The sequence below is a fragment of the Tachypleus tridentatus genome, chromosome 5 (genome assembly GCF_004210375.1).
Source record: "Tachypleus tridentatus isolate NWPU-2018 chromosome 5, ASM421037v1, whole genome shotgun sequence".
Classification (NCBI taxonomy): Eukaryota; Metazoa; Arthropoda; class Merostomata; order Xiphosura; family Limulidae; genus Tachypleus; species Tachypleus tridentatus.
This window is the reverse complement of record NC_134829.1, coordinates 15,980,263-16,004,001: the sequence shown is the minus strand read 5'-3', so window position 1 is coordinate 16,004,001 and position 23,739 is coordinate 15,980,263. Positions and strand designations below refer to the sequence as shown.

The 23,739-nt window shown below is 31.1% G+C and overlaps 1 protein-coding gene across 3 annotated transcripts in view; it reads right to left on the bottom strand.

Moving 5' to 3' along the window:
- LOC143250597 (pleckstrin homology domain-containing family G member 7-like) overlaps nt 1-23,739 on the bottom strand; it is a 187,858-nt gene that overhangs the window by 11,354 nt on the left and 152,765 nt on the right. For all 3 annotated transcript variants that reach the window (XM_076501402.1, XM_076501404.1, XM_076501403.1), the window contains 11 exons: nt 19,747-19,788; nt 18,001-18,044; nt 17,212-17,319; nt 14,774-15,328; nt 13,579-13,674; nt 11,582-11,683; nt 9,724-9,840; nt 6,438-6,612; nt 4,054-4,169; nt 2,847-2,940; nt 2,115-2,200 (listed from right to left, as the gene is read on the bottom strand). In XM_076501402.1, coding sequence (XP_076357517.1) covers nt 2,115-2,200; nt 2,847-2,940; nt 4,054-4,169; nt 6,438-6,612; nt 9,724-9,840; nt 11,582-11,683; nt 13,579-13,674; nt 14,774-15,328; nt 17,212-17,319; nt 18,001-18,044; nt 19,747-19,788 — 1,535 coding nt within the window. The remainder of the gene's footprint in view (nt 1-2,114; nt 2,201-2,846; nt 2,941-4,053; nt 4,170-6,437; nt 6,613-9,723; nt 9,841-11,581; nt 11,684-13,578; nt 13,675-14,773; nt 15,329-17,211; nt 17,320-18,000; nt 18,045-19,746; nt 19,789-23,739) is intronic.

Genomic DNA, 23,739 nt, shown 5'->3' with positions numbered 1-23,739 from the left:
ACGTTACACATTATACTGATATCTATTATGAGCATTTTAAGAAAAAGAATGGTCTGTGTTATTCCAGATCTAAAGTTACTGCCAAAATTTTCCGACCAGTTTCAGAAATTTCCTATGGACCAGCTGTATATTGTACAGTACTGATTTGGGTTTCTCTTCCGTCACAATAACCACATAATGAAAAGAGTAGCAGTGGTTCAACCTAACAAATAAAACATCTATCTGGAGCTTTTATTTGTAGGACAAGTTGTCATGCTTTATTAAATTACCTCAAACTTGGTAGACCTTGTTCTACATGATATCCTATCTGCTAGAAAACTAGGTGATTTGAATCAACATTTGTATAATATTCAAGTTGTGAATTTTTAGAAATTTAGTTTCTGAATTGTTTTAAATGTTGTTTTTATAAAAACAATAACATTCTTTTTTTCATCTTAGGATTTCTATTTGTTTTTATTGCTTAAATAAAAGTTTATAAATGTGTAATATCATATGTATAATTTTAAATAATTTCAAATTCTGGGCGTTTCGATGAAAATTTTTCTAATTCGCAGTTTAACATAAGTTTACATTATATTCTAGGTAAATAAATAAATCTATTCAACAACGTTAATGGCGTTTTCAATAAAATCATTTGTATTTGTTTTAGTAACAGCATAGTAATTTTCTTATCTATTCATACAGTAAACGTAAATTTTAATAAAAATGAAAGAAATAAGACTATTATTGTTATCATTGAACAACAAGATCCATTTCATATATCCATTTAGTTCTAAATCGTTGGATGTGTATCAATTATTTATATTTGTTTTTTTAACTTTACCTACTGCAGTTGTTATGTAACTACAAAATAGTATGAGACACAGATGAACAGTGAAAACGTTGACAAATAGTAGTTTAGCTTGCACTCGTATCATATGTATACATCGATGTAAGCGACATTTTCTACCATTATATCCTGTGAACCTTAGTTCTCTCTAACAACGATCCTGTGTTTTCAGTAAATAATGAGTTGTTGTGGTTGTCTGTGTTGTCTGAGTGATAATAAATTTACTAATATATATATATATATATATATATTAGAAAGTTTTGTGTAATTTGAATAACTGTCATTGAAAAACACCAAAGCTACCGTCCTCACTAACCCTAGCTATCCTTAACTGATACATTTTCATAGAATAATATTCACGTAGCTTTCAAATCGACATATTATAGCACAAAAATATAGTCATGAACAATAAAAACGTCAAAAGAAACTACAAAAAAACATTCTCAAGTTTATCGCTTGATTCTAAATATTGTAAACTTTAAGTCCCTTGCTTTTTCATACCTACAATGATGTAGAGAGAAGAAACTATATTCGCTCGAATATTTTTCGCTGTTATTGTTTACTTTAAATGTTCATTTAATATCGTAAACACTTCACAGTTTATCTTCTTGATGTATATTAACAACATAAATGCACGAGAGGACATCATTTTGAAAATGATCTATAGTGAACTCAAATGATGTTTACAACTCCTTATTGTATAAAGTTAGTTAACAAGTAATTTTCTTTATCCTTCTACTTCTGAATTATTTGTCTGTCATCGGACTTCTAAATTATGCTGTATATTTACACACATATATAAAAGATTGCACTGTTAAGTATAACTGTAATTTTATTTAGTTTTCACACGGATGTGGTATGGAAAAAACAGCACAAAATAGACTTAATTTATCTTTCATAAATGGAACGATCGTGTTTTTTCTTAACCAATACATGATTTATCTATGGCGTTTTCAAATGTTTCTTATTCACACAAGTATAACTTAACGTCCAGTGATAAATCAAACGATATATTAGTATTCAGGTTTATTTGTTAACATTTTAATCTGTTGAAAATTGACGATTTTGTTTTTCCAAGGAGAAGTTTTCTCATTTACTCACTATTGTCTCTGATAAATATACATAATTTTAAGTAATTTCGAATTATGGGAGTTTGGATGGAAAGCTTTCTTATCAACAGTTTAACATGAGTTGCGCTATATTGTAGGTAAATAAATAAAAATGTTAAACAACATCATTAGCTCGTTTTATAATTTCTTAGCTACGTAGAGTTTCTTATTCTTACCTTTTTATGAAGACCTTTTTTCCGTCTTGTAATTAAAAACATATCATCAAATAAAATGACATACATTTCGGTTGGTTTCCCGCCATCTGCGAAATGAGAGAAATTATAATTAAACAAGTATTCAAATTACTATGAAATTGTTATTTGAAAACTTTTACTTATAAAATGAGTTCAAACACACACACACAAATAAAGCACCTAGAGCGAAAAGAAGAATGTTCATGAAAAGTATAATTTTTCACTCTGTTGGATCACGCTTGAAATATACAAAAGTACTCTTTTACACAGGAGAAGAATATAACTGAAAACTGTCGGTTAAATTTAAGAGAAGACGTAGTAGTTTCATTCATCCGTTACAAAAGTAAGCCAACAGGTGATTGTTCAAATATGGGTAGAGGCGGTTTACGAACAAATAGTTATTATTAAATATCAGTAAGAAGGGGCTAAAAGAGTATTTGTTAAACCAGCAAATAGTTTTAGTGAAAATTTGTAAATGCACAGGTTAAGATTAAAAGGTAGCTGTAAGGTAAACTAAGTTTCTAAATTTAGTCTAGACTAGTTAATGCAGTGAACAAGAAAAAGTTAAACCTCGCTATTTAATACTACAAGCAAAACGGAAGACATAGACGTAGCATTAGAATTAGCTACTAACATAGATAGGCAAAACATTATGGAATATAAGTCACTGGCATAAAAAACGGTAATGTAATATACTGACAAGGTTTTACGTACCAAAAAGTTGTAAAGGACCTTCTAGAATTATCTGTCTCTTAGGGCTCACAATCAGTCGTTCACACGGCTGTTTGGATAGAGGCGCTTTTAAAAACTGTAAATAAATTAAACAATAAATAATTTTCCAATCTTTTTTTTTCGTTCTGAATCTCTATCAATTTGTCTTCTTACAAGAGACAGAATATATATATACAATTGTATCTGGGTAGCATCAGTCGTTTGTCTATCTATCCTACTGTTAATTTATTTTGCTTTCTTTTTGTCAATCTGGCCATTTGATTTTCTATATACCTGTTTATTACTTTTATCTATCTGTTTCACTACTTACTTGTTTGTATCAGTTGACTTTTATTCTTTGTCGCAGATGTTATTTTCTTTAATAATATTTTTGTTTTGTTAACATTAGTTATTTGTTTTATTGTTATATTTACGTAAAATATAAATATAAAATTTGTTGCTATTAGCACGAATAATTTTATATAAGTATATGTATGCAAAATATGTTAATATATTATTAAACATTAAAAATTCGATGTAAAAATATTTGTGAAGTATGAATCATCAAATACTTGATTGAGCTATTTTAACTGTCAAATAAATTTAAATACCTAAGTTTCCTGTATTATATAGTTAAAATCGCCAGTGTGTTTTATAGCGATGTAAGTACAAGTTAAATCATAAGTCTATAAAATATCTATCAGCTACGTGACATAGTAAAGAGGTTATATAAATGTTTGAATATTCCTCTCCCAAAACAAAAAGTTCCTGCAAATTAATTTGATTCCTGGATTTGAGTAAGACATTTTAAACAAAGATAAAAACTCTTTTGAGTCAAGACTATAATTTCCCAAAAATACGTTGACTATAATAATTTTAATGAATTTTTTATTAATAGTAAAACATGTCATCGCTTTTCACTAACTGGTAAAAACATTAACTGTGTTTTTAATAAAAAAAAGAACAGTATGAAAATTTTCGTTCGGTTTTGTTTTAATTAAAACTACATGTTTAAAAATGTAGTTAACTACAATTACGTTAATGGAAATTAATAATGTTATTAATTAACAAAATAACCTGAGCATCTACGATGTGATTCTCTGTGAACAAACTTAGTAACAAAATCTCCTATAAACAACACAACAATAAGACACTATATTTCTAAAACCCTACTACGCTTTAATCTTGCGCTGTTTAACAAATAATTTACCTCTGGAATGAAGGCCTTTGGATCTAGTTCTGTAATAGAAGGCCAAATGATGTTGCGTTGAATTTCTAGAAGTCTCTCGAAGTTTTTCAGCCATTTCATTTTATCATCCAACTCACCTGTTTTAAATATAAAAATATTTACATTTTTTTATAAACAAAAATATCACTCATTGATAAACAATGAAAACAACAGTAAACATTTCAAGAACCAACTCGTTAGAAGTATTTAGATAACTTCATGGTGATGTTTCGTAGCATTTTCAACACGAAATAAATCATGTTTCACTAAAGATGATGGAATTATTACTATTACAAATATATGACTCATTTATATTCAAATTAACTATCCCCGGTAGTACAGCGGTATGTCTACGGATTTGCAACGCTAAAATCAGGGGTTCGATTCTGCTCGGTAAGCTTAGCAGATACGCCGCTGTGTTTCTTTGCTATAAGAAAAACACAAACCCACACATCAAGTTAAATATTGCAGCTAGAGGAAGAGATATCTTACAAAATTATTTCTCGCAAAGAAACTAAGTTCTTACTAATATCCTATATTACCTTTCACTGCATATTTCGTTAACAGCACATTAAATTACATAACCATTTTCTCTAACGGTACCATGCAAGATGCTTTACCCTTCTCACATAATCCGTTCCAAACTAACAGCTTTTAGATAATACAATTACACTTAAATCAATTTTTAAGCTTTCAGGGCAACATATATGTGCAATTAAATATGTGTAAGCATTGTTAGGTAAATGACATTCAATAATTGTCCTCGCATATTAAACATAGATCTTACATGTAACACATTAACTTTAAAATACATTATTATTAACGTAAAATCTCTACATACACTAAACTGAACAGTCATCTGTACATCATATCACGTTATTAATGTTTTTATTATGAGATTTCCCGAAGCTTTAAAACTATGTAAGTTAACAAGAGTCAAGTATATACAGTGTGCGATGAGTTACTCTTTCAAATAATTAAACTACATGTACAATATATATTTTAAGACAATTAGGTAAATGCTACTAAATGTTTACAATAGTAATAAATAGTCATAACGATGTGTAGCAGATAAACTACAAAAAAAAAACTTTTATGACCAATCTGCTTTCGGCTTCTAGAAAACCTACTACTTAGCGGTGTTTTCGGCCCTTAACCTAAGAATACCTGATGAAGTTAAACCTTCTTATTGATATTATCAATAACCGAAGCAAGGTTGTTTCTTTTAAAGCTGCATGTACCATGTCAATTATATTTGCAAACATCCATTTTTTTTAGCCTTCGTTAAATGCATCTTGGTTTTAGCAATGAAAAAATAATGACGAGTTTCATCTTTAATGTCCAATACATAAAAAAAACATTTAATAGTACACAAAAAGACTCTGGTTAAACATGTCCAATACATAAAAAAAACATTTAATAGTACACAAAAAGACTCTGGTTAAACATGTCCAATACATAAAAAAACATTTAATAGTACACAAAAGACTCTGGTTAAACATGTCCAATACATAAAAAAACATTTAATAGTACACAAAAAGACTCTGGTTAAACATGTCCAATACATAAAAAAAACATTTAATAGTACACAAAAAGACTCTGGTTAAACATGTCCAATACATAAAAAAAACATTTAATAGTACACAAAAAGACTCTGGTTAAACATGTCCAATACATAAAATAAACATTTAATAGTACACAAAAAGACTCTGGTTAAACTGAACAAGCAATCATTGCACAGCTTCTAATTGTAACGTCTTAGTTAACCCAATACAGATCTTTAATATATATATATAAACGTAATGAGATTTTCTACTTAGTTAGTCTGGATATTTTGCATAACAACATTATGTTCATTTTATTTTATACTAATGTAACATTTTAGACGAACTTTGGCTCTTGTAAATTCTTTGTAGCTGGTGAGTTCTGGTAGATCTAGAACATTAATTTCACTCACATATACATTTCTGATTTAAAAAAAGTAAAAGGTTCATGATTACAACCTATATGGTCAAACTTAATGAAAACAGTGTGTGTGTCCCGACAGTAATAGCAACAGTACTGTAATATTAGGTATTATTCATGTGAAATAATATTTTATAGATATTGACTCCAAGTAACCGTTGGACTAAATAATTTGAATCTTGATACATTACTAGAGAAATCCAAAGACGAGTTCTAAATAGCTTCATAATTTTACCACACCACTCGTAACCTCACTGAAAAATCAGTGTAACGCATATTTTATCAAATTCACGAGGACAGAAGAATCACGCAAAAATTCTGTGTTTTGTGAAGAGTTATGATAGAGGAATACCATGTTACTTGAAAAGTTTCAAATCATTAAAAATGTATTTGGAACATACGTATAGAGGTTTCTTCTAATTCAAGGATGCTGGTGATTGCTTCCTTCTCGTAGGCGTCATCAGTTCGCATTTCTATTTCCTTTAGTAATAAAGGCAATCTCATGATATGTTGAACTGGAGAAACTAAGAGATCAGTGAGCTGAAGCTTCTTGCACCGTAAGTCACGAGAGCACCACTATTAGAATAAATAACAAGTTAGATTTGTAAGTACTTGTTAAAACTCGCTTTGTTCCAGAGATGTTTAAACGATTTGTTAGATATTGTTCCTTTACATGTTAAATATTATTACGCTTAATTTGCATCGTCCATGATTAAGAGATTTTAGGTTTCGACATGCGTACCATAGACAATATTTTGAAAAGTAGTTGAGGATTAAAAATTTGGTGTATCTGAATTTTCAAAAAGCACTTAACGGGGTACTGTATGAAAGGTTGATTAAAAATTAGTTTCTCCACGTGCGGGAGAAGTGGTTAGGTGGGAAAAGACAAAGGGTTGTTACAAATGAAGTTCAATCAAACTAATTAACATCAGAAATGAGGTACCTCAGGGTCCGGTTTTAGGACCTTTCCTCTTTTTTATTTGAATCAATGATATAGATGAAAGAACAGTCAATAAATTACATTTTCAGATGATATTAAGGTTTTGGGTGTTGCTAGCTGTGAAGAGGATGCTGCTGAGTTACAAAAAATCTTAGATCATTTATTTAATTGGACAAATAAATGACAGATGGGTTTTAATTATAATAAATGTAAATGCCATGTGAATTATCATAATCTTAATTATAAGTGTAATTTGGATAGAGATAACCTTAACAGTGTTACGACAGAAAGGGATCTTTGTGTAACAGTTGATCGATCTCCAAACCATCCAAGTAGTGAGTGTGTTGTTGCTAGTGGTAGAGCAAATAGGATTTTAGGTTGTATCTACAGAAATATTGAATATAAGTCTATAATGATTTAAACTTTCATTGTAGAGGTCACTAGTTAAGCAACATTTCAAGTATTGTGTTCAGTCTTGAGTTCCTTACCTTAGGAAAAACGTTGAATTGTTGGAAAGTCTTAGAGAAGAGATATAAGAATGGTGCCTGGGATGGAAGGGCTCTCATATGAGAAAAGGTTGACATCTCTCAATTTGTTTTCTCTTGAGTTAGAGGGAATCTGGTTGAGGGCTTTAATATTGTAAAGATAATTCATAGAGCTGATGCATCATCGTTTTTTAATACTTACCAGTGAGAAGAGTGGGACTAGGGGACACAAATATAAATTTTGACAGCGTATGAGTACAGTTTTATTTTTCTCTCAGGGTGATAGTTTTAGTTTACTTTAGAGGATGGAATAGCCAAGATGGACCAATAGGTCCCATATTGTTCCAAAATGTTGTTATTTTAAAAAAAGACGTAAAGCGTGGAACTTCAATGCTTCTATGATCTTCAGGAACCGTGATATCTCAGCATTAGCAGTACATATTTTTTAAATGGTTAAATCAATATTCTTTATGAAATAGGTAAAAGTAACAAGAAAAGTATTCTATTCCCCCTCTTCTACAGATGTTAATTTAATTTTTAATGTGGGGCACATATGTATATGCATGAGACATCAAAATGAAAAGCAATGGTTTGTAAATTGAAGTTTCTAAACCACATACGACATGTTTAAAATCACTGTTTAGTAACATCATAAGAGATGAAATTGGTCAGACATAATCTGGTGGTTAGGGCGCTTGACTCGCACTCTGAGGTTCGAATTCCCATTTCACCAAACATGCTCGCTCTTGTTTGTTACGATCAATCCCACTCTTCGTTGGTAAAAGAACAGCTCTTCAGTAGGCGGTAGATGATGATGACTAGCTGCTTTCTCTCTAGTCTTCCACTGCTACATTAGGAAGACCTAGCGCAGATAACCCTCGTGTAGCTTTGCGCGAAATAAAAAAAAAACACTTATAATGCTAAAATCTGGGGTTAGATTTCCTCCTTTGAACAGAACGTAAACAGCTAGTAGTGTAGTATGAGCGTAAAAAGAAGTAAACAGCTTCCATATAATGTTTAAAATTTACGTTTTGAACAGACGTTGGAGCGTCAGTCTGAAACGTGTATTTTATATTACTTCGAAGTTTAGTTTACATATGAGGATTTACGTACACATTATAAATTTGCTAGTGGTTGGTGTATCAGTTTTATAACTAATTGTATCGTGTGTTTGAAAATTGATTTTGATCTTTTATTTATCATAACCTTCTTACCAAGTGTTAGAATCCTTGTTACGATATCCGTGGTGGGCAGAGCACAGATAGCCCTTTGTGTTGCTTGCTTAACTTCAAATTAGATCAAAATCATACAAACATATTTTTTGTTTATCTTCTGAGCGAAATCATTATTCATTATCTAATTTTGACCAGGTGATACAGCGTTTAGTATGAAAACTATAACTAAAAACCGAGTTTATACACCCGTGTTTGGCACAGCACAGTTAGCCCATTGTGTAGTTTTGTGGTTAGCTAGAAATAAATAAATATCAAATGTGTTGATGACTTACTTAATTAAAATAAAGAGCAAACATTCAATTTTACCAAGCGTTACTACAAAATATATACTTTTCTTAATTTTCCATACTAGCCGGGAGCTAAATCGAGAAATGTCACATTCTCTACAATTCAGTCCATATTTTGGTATGTAAGTTAAAAACATCTCGATAAAAAATATATTCATGACTGAGGTAGTGCGTATATTATTATACGTTTGTGGGAGCAGCAGCAACTGTAAACATTAGTATTTTACTAATATTTAACCCTTATAAAAATTATAAATATACTGAACACTATCGGACACCTTACGTTGGTAAATAGTAAACTAATGGAGGACTTATGGTCCCCTTCTGGGACGGCGGTAAGTCTACGGACTTACAATGCTAAAATCAGGATGTCGATACCCCTTGGTAGGCACATCAGGTAGCCCGAAGTAGATTTCTTATATAAAAAAACACACACACATATTAATAATTATAATTAATTATACTTTTAATAAGGCATAATGTTAGGCCCTTAGGCTTATTATTCCTTTTAATAATAGATTATTAATCTAATCTCTTAAATATGACGAATGTGGTATGCAGTGGAAATACTATTAATTTATGTTCTTCTGATTCTTCAAAATCCCTAAGAGACTATATTAAAAATGAAGTATTACAAATATAATAGAATTAACATAATGTATTATGACAAGTATAATTAATTACAATCATTCTTCGCCAGCTTGTAAATAGCACTAAAACCATAACAATCTTAGACTTACTTTCTCAAATTCATTGAACTCCACTTGCCGCCTTAATGTTTCCAAATAATTGAGAGCGTTGATGTAGTTAAGAGTATACCTGTGATAAGCTTGTCTCAATGCTGTCGCCTTGGTACTCTATGGAAATCAATCACAAAATACTGATAAAGAAACAAAGGTCAGGTTCATGAGTTATCATAATTTTAAGTTACAACTAGGCTCTGATGATTTGCACACCACATGTGTTTCATGCTGATGGTGGCTATGAACTCTTACCCATGTTAGATTATCGTTCATATTTATTGGAAATTTCAAATGATTACGCTAATTAATATTTGCCATTTTACGCTCTAGATAACTGTATGCCGAAACGTTAATTATAGAAAAGCTGGTCATACGTACTCATGGCATCAATTTGTAATATGAACCAATACAATTCACGAACATTTATGCACTGATTTTAAACGAAGATTATCCATCTAATCTAAGGAACACTATACCCCTGTTATATCAGTTAGAACATTCACTGAAACAACCATTACATTCAATTTCAGCTAAAAACATCTTTTCCACAAGTATTAGTGTCAGTTAGATATAGCATAGTTACTATATAGCTAAAAACATCTTTTCCACAAGTATTAGTGTCAGTTAGATATAGCATAGTTACTATATAGCTAAAAACATCTTTTCCACAAGTATTAGTGTCAGTTAGATATAGCATAGTTACTATATAGCTAAAAACATCTTTTCCACAAGTATTAGTGTCAGTTAGATATAGCATAGTTACTATATAGCTAAAAACATCTTTTCCACAAGTATTAGTGTCAGTTAGATATAGCATAGTTACTATATAGCTAAAACATCTTTTCCACAAGTATTAGTGTCAGTTAGATATAGCATAGTTACTATATAGCTAAAACATCTTTTCCACAAGTATTAGTGTCAGTTAGATATAGCATAGTTACTATATAGCTAAAACATCTTTTCCACAAGTATTAGTGTCAGTTGGATATAGCATAGTTACTATATAGCTAAAAACATCTTTTCCACAAGTATTAGTGTCAGTTAGATATAGCATAGTTACTATATAGCTAAAACATCTTTTCCACAAGTATTAGTGTCAGTTAGATATAGCATAGTTACTATATAGCTAAAACATCTTTTCCACAAGTATTAGTGTCAGTTAGATATAGCATAGTTACTATATAGCTAAAAACATCTTTTCCACAAGTATTAGTGTCAGTTAGATATAGCATAGTTACTATATAGCTAAAAACATCTTTTCCACAAGTATTAGTGTCAGTTAGATATAGCATAGTTACTATATAGCTAAAAACATCTTTTCCACAAGTATTAGTGTCAGTTGGATATAGCATAGTTACTATATAGCTAAAACATCTTTTCCACAAGTATTAGTGTCAGTTAGATATAGCATAGTTACTATATAGCTAAAACATCTTTTCCACAAGTATTAGTGTCAGTTAGATATAGCATAGTTACTATATAGCTAAAAACATCTTTTCCACAAGTATTAGTGTCAGTTAGATATAGCATAGTTACTATATAGCTAAAACATCTTTTCCACAAGTATTAGTGTCAGTTAGATATAGCATAGTTACTATATAGCTAAAAACATCTTTTCCACAAGTATTAGTGTCAGTTAGATATAGCATAGTTACTATATAGCTAAAAACATCTTTTCCACAAGTATTAGTGTCAGTTAGATATAGCATAGTTACTGCTTTTCTTTTTCAAACACTAAATCAGATGATATTTTCTGGGTTTATAAACAAGCATAAAACACAAAACATAAAATAAAGACGTCACACATTAGTGAAAAATCACGATCTAAGTGAATGTTTATTACCAAAAATTTTACCTTTTGAAACAGTCTCACAAGCACATCTGTAGTTTCAGTCTCCCCATAGTGCACGTGTTGAAGGATTAAATAAAAAAATTCTTTACAAAAGGCGTAGGTGACCTGTAATTATTTTGTTTCCTTATGTTAATACGGATTGGACGACATTACTCATTCATTAACAGATATTAATAGACGATAACTATTTTATGTGTATTTTCCATATAATATAAGCATTTAAGCTCCTTGTAAAATATTTTGGAACGCACCAGTTAAACTTCAAACTTGTACTATCATTTGGAATTAGAAAAAATTAAGGAAATCAACAACCGAACTTTGGTGTAATTAGGAGAAGAAGACATAACACTTACTGTAACATAGCCCTATTGACAACACAAAGTTGGTGTTCCTAGGAGAGGAATCTATTACATTCAATGAAATTAGGCTAGTATTCCCTATCAACAACCCAATTTTGATGTCATTAGGAGAAATAACATTCAATGAAAGTAGCCTGTAATATTCTTTATTGACAGTGCAAAGCTGGTGTGCATTAAGAGCATAAATAACCTTTAAGTGAATAAAAAAACAAGTTTACCGCTATATTTCGCTTAACAGTTACTACAACTCATACATGTTCTAAACGTGTTCATTGTTTACCTGTAATTATAACAAACCTATGTATAGAACAATATTATAATGAACCCCTGTGCGCGAAAAGTATCATCTTGACATTTCAATAAATAAATACTTCAATACTTAACTGTAGGTTTTATTTTAATTTTTCACAATTATGCGTTCACTTTTTTGTCTGTTTTAATTAAGGTAAGACACAACCTTGTAACTAGGACGCTCAATTCGCAATCTGTAGATTGCAAGTTCGAATCCCCGTTACTGAACATGTTCACCACTTTAACCGTGAGGAAATTATATGTGACGACCAATTCTACTATTCTTTGGTTTATAAGTAGCCCAAGATTAGCTGCCCTCTCTCTCTAGCCTATTACTGATATACAAAGGACGACAAGGGGAAATATCTGGGATAGTTTTGGGCGAAATTCAAACCAAGTTCAAATTTTCTTTTAATTACAGTGCATATGAATAATTATCGTCCTTATATTTCACCAACAAGAAAAATTGCATTTTTTCGTCATGTACAACAACAGTTAGTCGCTGCTTTCCTTTCCTAACTCAAGTTCTAGTGGACTTTAGAAATGAGTATGACACAATTATACTGTGCCAAAGCAATGGAGCATTCATAACAAGATAGATTTGTTCCATGGGAGGGCGAACTTCATGAAAGATGTGAAAGAAACCTGGTTACTTTAAGAACCATTTCAGTTCTACTTTAACATTTCTAACTTTGATTCTAGTTTGTTTTATGTCACAAAATACATGTTAAATGAACTCACGTTTGACTGCACCTACTCTGACCTTACGCCTTTTTTATTTTAAATAACGTTTCCTGGATTTTGGTTTAATGTTATATAAAAACAGCATTTAACATATGTATTTTGACTGGCATAAATCACTGTTAAAATGTCCTTTTGTTCAATATATCACTTCACATATATTTTAAGGCTAACGTAGATAATTCCAACTGAATAGTTTTGGTACTAGGCGAAAGACCTTCTGGGTAGCGATTTATGTTACATAAAACTTAAATCTGAAATGATATTTCTACAAACAAGTTATTTGAGATCCAAAATGTGCAAAAATGTGGAAATGTTGGAAATAATCACTTTTAGACAATTTCAGTCTTGTTGAAATGTTTTCTTACAAATTACTACAGAAGGTGGGTGTGGAGAAAAATGATGATATTGTGAAATGCCATATAAAACAATAACTAGGAGAAATCTGTGACGATACAATGTTTGAAACTTACAGCAAATGTTGATGTTCTAAGTTTTCATTAACCTATCTAATCAAAGCTACATTTTCTAGCAATTAATTTGCTTGTAATTATCATCACATGCATCTCCAAAACTGAGAACTACTTTTTGTAAAACAGGATCACTCACGCAACAGAGTTCGTCTAGATTTCCAAACAGAACTTCAGGTTGGGCAAACATCGCAAATCCTTCCACTTGTATTTTCTTCAAAGGTTCCATAAAAACCTGATGATCCGTGTATACCGTATTTATAAAAAGAAATGACAAAACATTGAGCATTGTTATAGCACAATATAAGGCAACACTTACATATTGTTAAGAAGTTAAGTGTAATTTGTTTCGCTAATTTTTCAGTAGTATATTTGGAATAATATTTAAAGACAGAAACAAATTACACTTTACATTTCAGAAAAATGTTATTGTCAAAATTCTGTTATTATTTGAAAATCCATAATAGACTACGTATATAATATATTGCTAAAAATATAATAGGCTAAATAGCAATATCTTATACAAGAACATCAGCATCTCATTATAAACCAGTCAGTAAAATGTGCAATGAATGAATAACAAATGTTTGTAATTTTATCAGAGTTTATTATATTGATAAACTGTTTAAGTCTCAAAAACAAATAAAAGGTTTTTATGTATGTTGTAAGTAACGGCATAATCTATATATTTTTTCGATTAAATTTTATCAGTATTGTTGAAAATAATATTTAAAATCATTATTTAGTTTGCACACTTATGAAGGTTATTCAGCATTGTATTATATGGATTTGGAATGGACCTACTATCCTAAAAGCACTGAATCATCATGAGATATTTAGGAGTCACAGCTAAAAATGTCGTTGACAGTGACGGTAGGTACTTAACTACTAATTCAGTGTATTCAACTTATAAGTGCTTTTTAGTTTTCGTGTTTACGGATTCATGACTTTCTATGTTTCTGCTCTTTCTTTTTTGTATACTTGGTTTTATTATTTTATCTTCTACCTCCTAATTTATGTATGTTACTTTCTTATAGTTCCTTAACATAAAAAATAAATTAGTGATAAAATGAACTGATATTCAAAATTATCAATCTATCAGAAATGTATTAAAATGCTGTTCACACAAATACAAAATGAGTAGAGTCTAAACATGTTTTTTATCATATTCCTCTCAACTAACTATTCATTCGATTAATAAGGGTAGTTTAGTAAAAGCCTGCAGACTTACCACTGTGATACTAAGGGGAGTAGAACGACTAATAAGAAAATGTTAAAATCTAAAAGTAAATTAACAAACATCTTAAGTTAGACATTTTATTTAAATAACATACGTTTTTTAGAACCATCAAGTGGTCGTATAGAAACATGACTTCGCTTTGAAATAAGTCCCATAATGCTTCACGTCGCTTCATTTCTCCCTTGGTTAAAGTTCCTCTCATTTCTTCTAATGGAAAAATGTCGTTACTGGATGCTTCATCAAAGGAAAAGCTATGAGTAGGCCTAACACCATTATTACTGAGAGTCACTTCACAACTAAAACTAGGTTTAATATGTTTGTTATTGGTAACGTCACAGGACTGTTGATGTTCTAGAAGTGACCTATACGGGCTGGTATCTGGACTCGTTTTCATTAATTGATGCTCTGAAACACTGCTTCCAACGCTAAGTCGTAGCTGATTAGGGTTTAAAATGCTTCTCATCTGCCGTGAAGACCGAAATTCTGATTCACTTCGAATAGAATTCGCCCGAAGTAGCTTGTGTGACTCACCAAAGCTAGGTTTTAAATCTGTACGTGAAGGTGTGCCGATTGATGACGTAGACTTAGCTCTTTGTTCTTGACGCTGCTTTTCTTCAAACATGCAAACAAATTCTGACCACTGCATTCCCTATTATAAAACATAAACACTAATATTGGAATGATTAGGCACACGATTATGCTTCACACTACAAGTCTTGTCTTCCCATAAGAGGTTATATTAAATAGTACGTGTCTATTAAATCGTGTTTGGATTAAGTAAACTTCCTTCGGAAGGCTGAAAATAGGTTCGTGTGTTCAATAGGTTTAAATTAGGTATATGTCCATTAGGGAGTTTAAATAAGGTAGGTATCTGTTAGAGGCCTTGAGTCAGATAAAGGTCTGCTAGAAGGTTTGGATTAGATAAATGTTTTCAGTGGGTTTGAGTAAGGTACATGTCCGTTAGAGAGTTTAAAATAAAAAAGTATCCGTAAGAGGGCTGCGTTGAGATACCAGCTTGTGTTAGGTGTATGTCTATCCCATATTCGTTGGTAAAGAGTAGCCCAAGAGTTGGTGGTGGGTAGTGATAAGTAGGTGCTTTCCATCTAGTCTTACATTGCTAACTTAGAGACAACAAACGCAGATAGTCTTCGTGTAGCTTTGCGCAAAATTCAAAATACAAACAATATTAAAACCTTTTCGTTTATATGCTATTTTTAACTAAGTTTCGTACGAACACCCTCTGTCAGGCTCAGCTGTTCGACCAAATAACGTAGAATTTATTTATTAAGTAAAGAGTGAACAGTAGCTCATTATTTAAATTTGTATTGTTGTTACAGCTAAATTTGTTGGCATTTTGTTTACAGTACAATGTAACATAGTAAGGTAACTGCACATTAGTAATATTGCTTAACATATTTGAAAGAACCCATTATTCTATCACTTGTTTTGCCAATGGCGTGTTGGACTGCAGATTTGAGGTTTCCTCGTCATGTCCGCATCCTGTTAAAGAAAATAAATAAAAAGGTTCTCTGCAATTTGAAACCGCAGGTGATGATTAAATGCTGCAAGAAAAAAGTAGCTAATGAATGGTGTTGACTAGCTCCCTTCCCTCTTCTCAGTCAAATCAACTTTAGAAAGTCATACACAGATAGTCCTCCTGTAGAAGTACGTTTATGAAAAATTCTAAATACGTTAACATTTGTCTCTTGGTGTTACTGGAGTCATCTCTTGGTTGCTTTCGAAGACAAGAATAATTTAAGTGTTAGAAATTTTATTTGTATGGCTTTGTTTTCTCGTCTAATGTGGTTTCTATTTTTCAAGCATAAGTAGTGATATAATAAGCTGCAAAAACTAACAAAGAATAATCTTATCTTACATATGGAACAATAACGTTACGTAGTTAATAGTGTAAGTAATAAAATGGAAACGCGATTCGTGGGTTAATCTCACGAAGTCAATGTCGTCCTTCTTGACGTATAGAACACTTTGAAATGTTTCATTAGTAACATTATAATAAAATGAAATTAAAGGCTTTAGTTATTCACCATGTGATTAGAAAGTAAAAACTCATGATTAAGAAGGTTCATTATATAAAACAACAGTTTTTACATGACTGATCCAATGATTGGTATTTTTTTTTCTAGAATGGTACTCTAACAAATACTCTAACGTTTAATTATATTGTCTTTCTCATCTTGTCCTTCTGAAGCGTTTGTAGCAGTTATTTTCCTTTTAAATATTAAAATGTCCAAGTGGATATGACAGCAATAAAAACAAATTCCCTTTAACTGTTACAAGAAAATGCAATCTACTATCATCTAGTTTATCGTAAAACAATTTTGACTGAATTAATCGAAAGAAAAAAGAAAACAAAAATCAAAATCGACGTTTTCTACATTTTATTTTTTAAATATTTTAATTATTGTTGTATCATTAAGTATTCTTACTGTGTGCACATGAAAACAGTCTTATAACACACATTCTGTCTCCATTATCTTTATCCACAAAAAATGAAGATACTTGAAATCTCACCTTGTATTTTGCTAGCTGTTCGTCCACAAACTCAGATGGGGGTAACCTGCTTAGAACTTCTTCCAGACCACATAAAGATTCCGATTTCCCTCTATTTGATCTATCAAACTGGTTAAACGCAAACGTTAATAGTTAGAAATCAAGTGAATATGCTCCGTGTACAATAAATTAGCACATCAATAAGCTCCCTTCCACCGTACAAGTTTCAACTACCATGTTTACTGTGATACCTAGCAATAGATGGCAGGACAAACACAACTGAATATTTCAGGAAGGCTTAGATGATTTACGATCTCAGCTACCGCAGAGTATCGAGTATTGTATTTTTACGTCTGTGAAAAGAAGTTACAACTTAATTTTTAATTAGTATTTTCTTTTAAATAATTAAAGTTTTAATATACAGAAGATACAATCGCGAATTTAAAAAAAAACAACAATTTCCCGCAGTAGTTTCGTTTACGAGTTTACTTACTGATTAAATATTATCTTATTATAAGTTTAAACTTTTACATTAAAAAACGTTATTTATTAGAATTGGTACAACGTTTCGATCACTGACGTACTTTAGTAATCAAAATGTCGTACATGCTCTAAAACATTAATTTTCCTTACTGTATTAATTGTAATGTATAAAAAATAAAAACCTTAGTATTGTTAAATCTAAACAAAGACATATGTTATAATATTCTTCCACTAACAAGGAGCCATTTAAAAGGCCATTAATTATGGATTCAGTCATGAATTTTATGCGCCATTATCGGGTTAAAAGTACAAGACCTAATTACTTACTAAACGCAGTAATGACCACGAATTCTTTCCTTTTCTGGACGAGTCTATATAAAATTGAAAACAAAAGAGCTGCATAAATGTTTAATCACAATATAGAAAACACATAACAAAACACATGTCCAAAGATACAGAACTAAAAATACGTTCCTTGGAAATAACTTCTCGGTTATAAAACGGTCACACTCGCACTGCCCCCCTAAAACAATTTTCATGGTAGTTTCCTTCACGTTTTCTACTTTTTAGTACTTAAAGCTTGTTTTAGTTCGAGGTACAATTTTGTCTTTAACAATCTTTAGTCAACCAACAGCAAATACTTAATGAAAAATAAATAATATCCGTAGCGAAAAGAATAAACAATCACACATTAAGTTGTTGGAAAATTACGGAAAATATGATAAAATGAAATTACTTATAATTCTATAAAGCTGATATACGGCATCAGGAATTAGTGTTCTTCTTCGAATGGTGACCAACGGAGAAATAACTGATAACACTATGCAACAAAATTTTTACTTTTTTTTGTTCCTGAGCAGAAAGAGTTATTTCCCAGTTGCTTATGCCTAAAGTAAATGAAAAAGACCTATTTTTCTCTTCAAATTTTGCTTTTGTGACCTGGGGTCGTATAACGAAAACATGATGGGAGACTATATTTGGGGGCTGATACGTGAAAGTGATTTACATTACAGTCGCAAATCTTGAAAAACTACTCACTTCTAAACATTTTTGTATAACTTTTGTATAAATGCATGTAAATCTTGATCCATATGTTATTTTATTCAGGCCTTATGTAAATGAAAATGTGCAAATTTGCCTGTTTTTACATAGAAAATAGGTTAATTTCTAAATTTCATTATCCAGATCACAAAAGCAAAGTTTGAAGGGAATAATGGCCATTTTTTGTACTTTTACAACATAAGCAATTAAGAAATAACACATACAATCCAGGAAAAAATTTGTGTTACATAGTGTAATTAAAGTTGGTGATAAGTTCAGTAGAGAGTTCATGGTTAATTAACAAGTTGGTGATAAGTTTAGTAGATAGTTCATGGTTAATTAACAAGTTGGTGATAAGTTCAGTAGAGAGTTCATGGTTAATTAACAAGTTGGTGATAAGTTTAGTAGAGAGTTCATGGTTAATTAACAAGTTGGTGATAAGTTTAGTAGAGAGTTCATGGTTAATTAACAAGTTGGTGATAAGTTTAGTAGATAGTTTATGGTTAATTAACAAGTTGGTGATAAATTTAGTAGATAGTTTATGGTTAATTAACAACTGTCTTGTTTTTTAGTTGTTCGTTAAGTTAGTTATTAAATGAATATCTTAAAATTTGAGAATCATTAACCAAAAATGCAATTGCAAATATCACTTTCATCAATGAGCGCTGGGTTTGTTCCCAAACAAACTGTAGACTAATTAATATTTATAACAAAATGTGGACTAATTAATATTTATAACAAAATGTGGACTAATTAATATTTATAACTAAATGTATACTAATTAATATTTATAACAAAATGTAGACTAATTAATATTTATAACAAAATGTAGACTAATTAATATTTATAACAAAATGTAGACTAATTAATATTTATAAACTCATTGAGTCCATTCATTGATTCTTAATTATTACATATACCACAGTTTCAATTAAGTATTTTTATTGCTTCCTGTATTCTCGTATATTTCTGCCTTTAATAGTTGATAACCATTTGGGTTTTAATAAAATGTCCAGTGATTATTTAGATTACCTTCAGCCACAGCAAGGCACTGCGTTGAACCATCCAAGTCCGCTGGAAAAAAACAACATTTTTTTATGGGATGAGTGAGGGTTACAGAGGTTGAGCTGTACTCTTTTCAAATATATTATGTAATTCGTTAGCTTGTCGTGTTTTCACAAGAAAATAGACGTTGAATATAAGGTAGTTTATTAATTTAGCATGGTAACATTAACATGGGTTGGTGAGAAGCTATAACTTATAAGAAATACGTTGTCTCTTGTACAATAAAATCTCTGTGAATTGGTCAGACACTTATAGACTTACTAATTCATATTTGTTGTAGTATAGAAAACTTTTACCAATGATAAGACAAGAATTAAAAACACACCCAATGATTTTATCCATGGTAATACAGGAACCATTTCCACAAAATATTATTCATCTAATAGTAATACAGGAACTATTGCTACATGATATGATATTGTTTGTGTAATAGTTTGTTTATTTTTCGTGGAGCAAAAAACACATATGGTTTATTTACTGTATCTACCCCGTGGAACTGAACCCGTGGATTTTAGCTTTGTACGTCCGTAAACTTACAGTTGTTCCACGTTCGTTCTTAATACAACATATATATTGTAACAACTATTACAACGTCGAAATGATATTTTTCGTCCTATGTTGTTTTATTTTTAGGTGGAAATACTAACAAGAAAATTATAAATAAATTAAAGATTCATTTTATGTCTTTTAAAGCATACATGATACTCTCAACAAAACTGGACATATCCCACTAGAAATAGAATTGTTTTATGAACAATTGTCTAAATGTTTATATTTAACATTTAATCAAAACTCGTATAATAAGCGTGTTTGTTACCGAATTTTGACGGAAAGCTACACAACGCTTAGCCGTTCTACTTTTGAAACAAAACACTAAAGAGAAAGTAGCTGGACAGCAGCTCTGATCACCAATTCTTGTATAACTGAATAATGGGATTTGACCATCACTCTTATAGCGTACCCATGACCCCAATGTCCGAAGTGCGTTTTTCAAAAAAAATGCTGCGAACCAGTTAACTTCGAATTCACAGTCTGAGCATTACATCCACTAGACCACGCCCACTCATTTTTTTATTTCAAAGACTTACAATGCATAATGCCTGTGACATATATTTAATAATTAAGACGTTTTTACAGAACAAAATTGGTAAAGAGTTTGCGATGGAATTGTCTCTGCATTCATTTTTAAACAAACAATTTTCTAAGCCCATTTAGGAAATTAATGTAACGAAATACTTTAGAAAAAAGTGTAAAAAGCTAAAAAATATTACTGGGAATTTTTAAAAGCCCGCAGACAGAACGTCGAGAAACAAAGTAGCAATAATGGATATTTTAATTTTTTTTTTATTCAAACTGAAGGTTTGGGAAGAAAATTCAGAAAAGGGGAGAGAATTTCTTCTAAAGATGTCACATTCAAAATACGACTGTTTATTTATTTCTTTATTCACAAGAAACATACACAAAAACGAAAAACAAACAATACAATTACTGATAACCTGATGGTTAAGGAACTTGACTTGCTTTCTGAAAGTTACAGGTTCGAAGCTCCGCAGTCGAACATGATTGCTCTTTCTGTTGTTGTTGCGTTATAATGTGCGACCAATCTCACTATTTTTTGGCAAAAGAGTAGCCCAAGAATATGTGGTGAATTGTGTTGAACAGCTGCTTTCTCTCTACTCTATAACTGCTAAAATAGGGGCGGCTATTGCAGATAGCCCTCGTGTAGTTTAGTGCAAAATTCATAACAAATCAATCAAACAATTAATGTTCCTCTAGTGAAAAATAATATTTAACTTTATGCAAACTATACAAGAAACATAACCCTTCTAGGTAGTCACTGTATTCTCATGAAAGCTAATGTTGTTTGCTTTATGAGAAATTTGTAATTTCACAAATATAGAGCATCATTTTATTTAAAATGTTTAGAGCTAATTCATTGTCTTGAATATTATTTACAAATTAAAATTATTATTGGTTTTTACTTATTTTTGTTGTTGTTTATTAATTCGCACAAAGCTACATGAGGGCTATCTGCATTAGACGTCTATAATTGAGCAGTGTAAGACTAGATGGAAAGCAGTGCGTCATCACCACCTACAGATAACTCTTGGGCAACGAATAGTGGGACTGACCGTCGCGGTATAACAGCTGAAATAAAGAACATGTTTGGTGTGGACGGGGATTCGAACCCGCAACTCTCAGGTTATGAGTCCAACTCTCTAACCACCTAGCTACATCTGGTCTAAAATTATTAATTAACATCAGCCACACTACTAAATATTTTTTTGTTAAGCACAGTGCTACACGTGTGACTACCTGTGCTATTCCAACCATGGGTATCAAAACCCGGCTTTTAGCGTTTTAATTCTTCAAATTTACCACTGAGCCTATAGTGAGAGCACTAAGAAAACATTTATTTGGTAGCACTTCACCATTACCGCTTCATTGGGGCATGTTCTGGTTTTGTTTTGTTTTGAATTTCGAGCAAAGCTACTCGAGGGCTATCTGCGCTAGCCGTGCCTAATTTAGCAGTGTAAGACTAGAGGGAAGGCAGCTAGTCATCACCACCCACCGCCAACTTTTGGGCTACTCTTTTATCAACAAATAGTGAGATTGACCATCACATTATAACACCCCAATGCCTGAAAGGGCGAACATGTTTGGTGTGACGGGGATTCGAACTCGCGACTCTCAGATTACGAATCGAACGCTCTAACCACCAGATTATGCTCAGCTATTTTGGCATGCCAGCTATCTATAAATATTTCAGATAAAGGTGTTTTCTGGAATAATGTAGTCCTTTTTTATGTTTTTAATTTGTGTATAAGATATTAGAAATATTAGCCCTGTAGAAAACCGTGACTTATCACAGTAAATTTCAACGTTTATACTAAAACGTAAGATAGAAAGTAGCTTACTGTGAACACTTTTAATTTTTGTTTTCTAGTTGTTAGCAGTGAACAACGGTCGTTTTTTTTAGTACAAAAGATATGTTAACCTTTTCTTTTAGCCAACAATCAGCCGTAATAACAGTTCTCACAAATAACTCACGTCGTATCCATGGCGACAGTAGTTATGAATCAGAAACATTTTTTATCTTCAGGTTGATTCTAGATCAAATTTGTCATCATAGAAGAAATAATGGATTAGGAAGATGGTTTTGGAACCATTCATTACTTTCAAAGTGAGGTCAAAAGCGAAATATATTTTTTATAAAACATATATATATATGGAAGTATTTGTACATTTATTTTAATATCTGTGTTCGTTTCAGTTTCATGCATGTGACGTATATTGTTGGATGTGTATAGCGCAAGTACCGCTTTTTCAGGGGAGTAAGAATCAACAATATATGTTTTACGAAAACATTAACGTATATTCAAATATTGTTGAACGTTCGAGGATCTCGCCCAATTGGTATAAAAGCTAGCTGAACGATAGTAATCGAATATCGTTTGATCAGTTACAATCAGTATAGCATAAACCTCGGACGCTATAATTGTGGTTAAAGTTTATTAATCGGAAAATTACAGAATTTGTCCAGGAACAAATAACTTCGGACATTAGTATTTCTACGAGGACATTAAATATCTTCGTCAGTAAAAATTCACTTTATAAGCGGTCTGAGGCCAACCAAGCTGAAGCAAGATGTAACAATATTAACTCAGAATTAATCTGGTCGTTGTGAACCTGGACAGTCGTTGAAATATTCAGTTCTAGACCACATGGAAGACTTAGTATAGTACAGTTTGTAAGTTTATAAAGTTCTTGTATATAAACCAATAAAAAAAAAAAAACATTATAAATTATATTTAGTTTGTGTATTAAAATATATTTGTGTTAAGAAAGAAAATTGTGTGTATCAATCTTGTTGGCAAATATCATAAATTTGATACATATAGATATTTAATAAACTTCTAAATTCGAATAAAAATTTCAGGTCATTTGAAATCGTAATAG